Source organism: Ipomoea triloba, chromosome 4 (assembly GCF_003576645.1).
Source record: "Ipomoea triloba cultivar NCNSP0323 chromosome 4, ASM357664v1".
NCBI lineage: Eukaryota > Viridiplantae > Streptophyta > Magnoliopsida > Solanales > Convolvulaceae > Ipomoea > Ipomoea triloba.
Genome location: NC_044919.1, coordinates 3,392,008 through 3,399,099, shown reverse-complemented (window position 1 = coordinate 3,399,099; position 7,092 = coordinate 3,392,008). Strand labels below are relative to the sequence as shown.

Below are 7,092 nucleotides of genomic sequence, written 5' to 3'. Positions count from 1 at the left end.
AGAGGTCACTAACAGGTAATTATGTACCAAATTGCAGCTTTAAATAGTGTGAGAGCATAATTGATATCTATTTGACACTTTTTATGCAAAAAAAAAAAAAAGTGACAATTAAATTTACCTGGTTTTACAAGTCACTAACAGGTAATTATGCCTTATAAACTAAATTGACATGTTTATTAACCCAATTGCAAAATTAAAATGTTTGAGGGCCTAATTCATTTTTCAGGTAATGTTCGATGGCTTATTTGACACATTTTATGCTAAAAAAGTGACATTTACATTTACTTGTTATTACAGGTCACTAACAGGTAATTATGCCTTGATAAACTAAATTGGCATGTTTATGTATCAAATTGCCACTTTAAATAGTTTGAGAGCATAATTGATGTCTATTTGACACTTTTTATGCAAAAAAAAAAAGTGACAATTAAATTTACCTGGTATTACAGGTCATTAACAGGTAATTATGCCTTATAAACTAAATTGAGTTGTTTATGTATCTAATTGCAATTTTAAAAGGTTTGAGTGCATAATTGATATTTCAGATAAAGTTCGATGGTCTATTTGACACATTTTATTCTAAAAAAAGTGACATTTGCATTACCTGTTATTACAGGTCACTAACAGGTAATTATGTCTTGATGAACTAAATTGACATGTTTATGTACAAAATTCCAACTTTAAATAGTTTGAGAGCCTAATTGACGCCTATTTGACACTTTTTATGAAAAAGAAAAAGTGACATTTAAATTTACCAGGTATTACAGGTCACTAACAGGTAATTATGCCTTATAAACTAAATTGACATGTTTATCTACCTAATTGCAATTTTAAAAGGTTTTAGTGCCTAATTAATTTTTCAGTTAAAGTTCAATGGTCTATTTGACACATTTTATGCTAAAAAATGACATTTACATTTACCTGTTATTGTCACTAACATTATGTTGACCCTATTTGACACTTTTATGTGACATTTAAATTTACTGGTATTACAGTCACTAACAGTAATTATGCCTTATAAACTAAATTGACATGTTTATACCTAATTGCAATTTAAAAGGTTTGAGGGCCTAATTGATTTTTCAGTAAAGTTCGATGGCCTATTTGACACATTTTATGCTAAAAAAGTGACATTTACATTTACCTGTTATTACAGGTCACTAACAGGTAATTATGCCTTGATGAACTAAATTGCATGTTTATGTACCAAATTGCAATTTAAATAGTTTGAGAGCTAATTGATGCCTATTTGACACATTTTATGCAAAAAAAAAAGTGACATTTAAATTTACCTGGTATTACAGGTCACTAACAGGTAATTATCTTATAAACTAAATTGACATGTTTATGTACCTAATTGCAATTTTAAAAGGTTTGAGTGCCTAATTGATTTTTCAGATAAAGTTCGATGCCTATTTGACACATTTTATGCTAAAAAAGTGACATTTACATTACCTGTTATTACAGGTCACTAACAGGTAATTATGCCTTGATGAACTAAATTGGCATGTTTATGTACCAAATTGCAACTTAAATAGTTTGAGAGCCTAATTGATGCCTATTTGACACATTTTATGCAAAAAAAGTGACATTTAAATTTACCTGTATTACAGGTCACTAACAGGTAATATGCCTTATAAACTAAATTGACATGTTTATGTTAATTGCAATTTTAAAAGTTTGATGCCTAATTGATTTTTCAGATAAAGTTCGATGGTCTATTTGACACATTTTATGCAAAAAAAAGTTTAAATTTACCTGGTATTACAGGTCACTAACAGGTAATTATAAACTAAATTGACATGTTTATGTACCTAATTGCAATTTTAAAAGTTTGAGTGCCTAATTGATTTTTCAGATAAAGTTCGATGCCTTTGACACATTTTATGCTAAAAAAGTGACATTTACATTTACCTGTTATTACAGGTCACTAACAGGTAATTATGCCTTGATGAACTAAATTGGCATGTTTATGTACCAAATTGCAACTTTAAATAGTTTGAGAGCCTAATTGATGCCTATTTGACACATTTTATGCAAAAAAAGTGACATTTAAATTTACCTGTATTACAGGTCACTAACAGGTAATTATGCCTTATAAACTAAATTGACATGTTTATGTACCTAATTGCAATTTTAAAAGGTTTGAGTGCCTAATTGATTTTCAGATAAAGTTCGATGGTCTATTTGACACATTTTATGCAAAAAAAAGTGACATTTACATTTACCTGTTATTACAGGTCACTAAACAGGTAATTATGCCTTATGAAATAAATTGACATGTTTATGTACCAAATTGCAACTTTAAATAGTTTGAGAGCTAATTGATGCCTATTTGACACTTTTATGCAAAAAAAAAAAAGTGACATTTAATTTGTTGGTCCCGAATGGGTGGTGAAAAGTCTAGGGGGGGTGAATAGACTTTTCAAGCAAATTAAAAATTAATAACACTTTAACTAAAAATAATTCCAAGTGAATAAATTGAACTTGAAATGCACAGCGGAATAAAGTACGTAAAATGCTATAATTAAAACGCAGTGAAGGAGAGGAGATATATCACATGCAATACGATAGAAATACTTGGAATAGCTCAAATGTGATATATAATAAATTTGCTTGCATGCGGACGTAAGAGATAACAAATAATAGCAAACCCAGATAAGAATGAATAGTGATGAATAGTGACGAAATAGTAACTGGTTTAGAAAATATTATGCTGCAAATTAGAGTGTGTGTGTGAGCATGAATATTATGTGTGCAGAGCAAAAAATATATATGGGCAGTAAATAAATGAGAGAGAGATTTTTAAGTGGTTCGGCCAAACCCAGCCTACGTCCACTATACTCCTTTCACTATCTTCAATCACCCAGATACAATAGTGAACACCAAGTGCCAACCCAGCACTTCTATCTACACCTAGTAGATATTGAGTATTTCGCACAAAGCTATACTCCTACACCAACGAGTGTCTCGCACAAAGCTACACTCCCCAGGGTTTTCACAAGCTTCTCTTGTTACTCAGCCCTCTCTACACCAGTAGAAATTTTGATACAAGGTAGTAAAAGAAAATATTTTTCTCCAACTCTCAGGACTAAAAATATGGTTTTTGGTTTTTCGATTTTTCTTGCTTTGCTATTCTCAGATGTTCACACTGCTTTTCTTGCTTTCACTTGTATATCTCTGTTTTTCTTCTTGCTCAAGTGTCTCGTATTTATAGCTGATGAAAAGAATTAATCCGTTGGAAAAAAATAATTCTTTATTGTTGCTCATGTGCTGATTGCAGTCTCCATGTGGTTTAGGTAGTGTGCTGAGTTGCATTTTCGTATTCCTCTCCATATATTCCTGATGTATTTGGAATGTAGTATTCAATCTCCAGATATTCCTCATCTATTTGAAATGTAGTAAATAGATTTCTTCTCCTTATTTTCGTATCTCCGTACCTCCACCACAGCTCAAAACCATTTTGAACAAATCAGTCAAATATATCCGTTGAAGTGGGACAATTTGAACAAATCAGATTTATACACCTTTGTCTTTTTGTGTTTGTATTACTTCCTTGTAATATTCTTCTTTTGTCTTTTTGTGTTTGTATTACTTCCTTGTAATATTCCTTCATGAATTTTCGCATCTTCCATGTGCATTTTCATCTGGCATCTTCCATGTGCATTTTCGCAGTCTTCAATGTGCATTTTCATCTGAATTAATTTTTCTCAAAATAAACTCTCCTGGGATTCGAACACAGCACCACTTAGATCATTTCCCAAGTTCAACTCCAATGCTCTACTCAATCCTTTGTTTACTATGCCTGTAAATAATATATAAGTAGTAATATTCTGAGAAGTTCTGATTTCCTAAAATTTCGTGGCTTAGGGGATTCGAACCAAAGACCTTTCACCATATATACAAGTCTTCTACCATCTCTGCTGCTTCAACATTTTTACTTCTAGTGCTCCAATTAAATTTAAGCTCCGTCCGATTCGAACAAAGTTCCTTCATTCTCCAAGAATTCTTCCAAGTGGACTTCTTAACTCTTTTAGATACATACCTCTACGAAATTTTTGGCTTTCTAATTTTTCAAACTAAAATACATTTTTGGCTCATCAAAATCTAAATACAAATATTAACAATTTTCCCCTTTTTGATGATGCCAAAACCTATACTCAGTCATTTGGCTTAGTCTTTGAAAAATATAAACTTAAAAAAATTTTCATTTTATTTCGACTAGCCATAGATGAGTTTAACAATGATTTTTGACTTAGAAGAATTGTTTTCAGACAATAAAATTCCTACATGCATTATTGAGACTGGTTTAATTCATTTTAAAATATTTCTCAATCATGCATTTATACAAACTAAATCAAAAACAATTCTTCATACCAAAAATTAAAATAACTTGTACTGAATAACTCCTTCCCCTAACTCCTTCCCCCTATGTATATGCCAAGAATAAATAAAGAACATGTATACCAAATATTTACCTCTTTGCGATCCTTTTTTTTTTTTTTGACTTCTTTTGCACCATGCAAATGACTGTCATTCTTTTCCCCCTTTTTGACATCATCAAAGAACACTGGATAGGAATGAAATCTTGCTCTTGAATCATTTGCGCCATGGTGCATTTGCTTGCCCTATTGATCACTATTCCCTTGTGACAAAACGATTGAAAAACCGCGATTGTCGAGAACAGTAAGAGGCGATAATTGATATCTTTCGACGGTACGGCCTTCCTTGAAACACTCAATTGGTTTGAACAGTGTTAACATTCTCACATCGATTCTCCTTGCTATAAATTCACCATTCGTCTTTCCATCAATCTGCTTGATTTTATAGCTTACATAAAAGAAATGGAAAATACGACATATCCCTCATCTTCGGATAACTCTTCCTTTTGGGATGACATTATCGTATCACCGTTAAGAGATAGTGCACAAAGTATAGATCGTACTGCTGTCGAAAATTTTGAAAATGCTCCACCAGAGTCGAATGATAATTACTCACCAGGTGCTACGGGTACAGATGTTGTGGCCGTTGATCAAGGTACTGCTGTAGTAGCGGAGGAAGATAATACCACTGCAGCGCTAGATGTAGCAGCTATGAATGCAAGTGTATTTCGTGGGAGAAAGAGAGCTAGAAGAACATTTTGTGATACTACCACGCTAACTTTTGAAAAATTTTCTGAATATTTTTATCTGCCTTCTGAACAAGCTGCAGAGGAATTGCAGGTTGGGCGCGAAGTTTTTAAGAAAAAGTGTAGGGAAGTGGGAATTTCCTACTGGCCTTATCGAAAACTCGTGAGTCTGGACAGATTATTGGCAAAAGTTCAGGTAATTTCTATATTCCTATATCTTTTTCAACTTAACATTTTCGAAGGGGGTTTAACAAAGTGTGATATAGGAATTTGGTGAAATCAAGGATCAAGCTGAACTGCAAAGAACAATTAAGGGGCTGGAGGACGAGAGAGATGCGATACTTCAAAATCCAAATTTAGACTTGGCTGAAGCAACAGTAAGGCTTAGAGACAAATGTGATAGGAATAGTTCTAGAAAGAGAAGGTATATAGATCCAGCAGCTTTTCCTTCAACTACTCCTGGAAGTTCATCACAAGCTCCTATATTTTCTGATATTCCTGAATTAGCACCGGAAGCTTTTCCTTCCACTACACCTGGGAGTTCATCACAAGCTCCTATATTTCCTGATATTCCTGAATTAGCACCAGAAGAAATACAGGAGGTACTTGCTTGGCTAGATGAGGATGATCCTCCTCCCAAAAATATTAGCGACAAATAAGCATAGAGAGCATGGATGGAGAATACTATGTATAAAAAAAATCTCTTTAGATCATGTATAGGCGTACTGCAAGTAACATACGAAAGCATCACAATTTTATATATATATATATATATATTATTATATATTATTTAAAATTTCGTAATACATAATCCATCAAAACAGGCAATCCTCAAACCTTTTTACTTTACGAATCCAAGGATAAAAGAATTACAAAATGCTTACTATTTTAACAAACAAACAAAAACATGTAGTGCAATAAAGGATTACTACGGGAAAGCATATATCTACGTGATTGTGTGTGTATTGTACATGCCATTCTAATAATTAAGATAATGGTAGATAATCATGAAATGCCATAGGAATAAATCACCAAACACACTTATATAACATATAAACTTATGCAACGTTACATGCAAATAAAAACATATACTTGAGCTATAATTAGAGATTAAGATTTAGATACTTAGCTCAATTCAATCATGCCCATTTCATGCCTTAGAGTGATGAATCTTGATTCGCATAAAGGCTTTGTAAGGATGTCCGCAATTTGATTTTCAGTGGGGTACTCGATCTTTAGATCTTTCTTTCGATGTGATCCCGGATGAAATGTACTCAATCTTAGCTTTCGATGTGACCCGGATGAAATTATAAACTAAATTGACATGTTTATTAACCCAATTGCAAAATTAAAATGTTTGAGGGCCTAATTGATTTTTCAGGTAATGTTCGATGGCCTATTTGACACATTTTATGCTAAAAAAGTGACATTTACATTTACCTGTTATTACAGGTCACTAACAGGTAATTATGCCTTATAAACTAAATTGACATGTTTATGTACCAAATTGCCACTTTAAATAGTTTGAGAGCATAATTGATGTCTATTTGACACTTTTTATGCAAAAAAAAAAGTGACAATTAAATTTACCTGGTATTACAGGTCACTAACAGATAATTATCTTTTATAAAGTAAATTGACATGTTTATTTACCTAATTGCAATTTTAAAAGGTTTGAGTGCCTAATTGATATTTCAGATAAAGTTCGATGATCTATTCGATACATTTTATGCTTAAAAAAGTGACATTTACATATACTTGTTATTACAGGTCACTAACAGGTAATTATGCCTTATAAACTAAATTGACATGTTTATGTAACTAATTGCAATTTTAAAAGGTTTGACTGCCTAATAGATATTTCAGATAAAGTTCAATGGTCTATTTGACACATTTTATGCTAAAAAAAAGTGAAAATTAAATTTACCTGGTATTACAAGTCACTAACAGGTAATTATGGCTTA

General features: G+C 32.1%; 1 protein-coding gene across 1 annotated transcript; it reads left to right on the top strand.

The window, feature by feature from the left end:
• Positions 1-4,844: 4,844 nt before the first annotated feature.
• LOC116014772 (protein RKD1-like) lies at positions 4,845-5,787 on the top strand. The gene is made up of 2 exons (XM_031254723.1): positions 4,845-5,324; positions 5,395-5,787. The coding sequence occupies exons 1-2, from the start codon at positions 4,845-4,847 to the stop codon at positions 5,785-5,787; spliced, it is 873 nt and encodes a 290-aa protein (XP_031110583.1).
• Positions 5,788-7,092: the final 1,305 nt, after the last annotated feature.

Excerpts from the sequence above, each read along its gene's own strand:
- LOC116014772 (XM_031254723.1), top strand. The coding sequence starts at position 4,845 with ATGGAAAATACGACATATCCCTCATCTTCGGATAACTCTTCCTTTTGG. Across the intron at positions 5,325-5,394 it reads GATTATTGGCAAAAGTTCAG|GAATTTGGTGAAATCAAGGA; the intron begins GTAATTTCTATA and ends AGTGTGATATAG.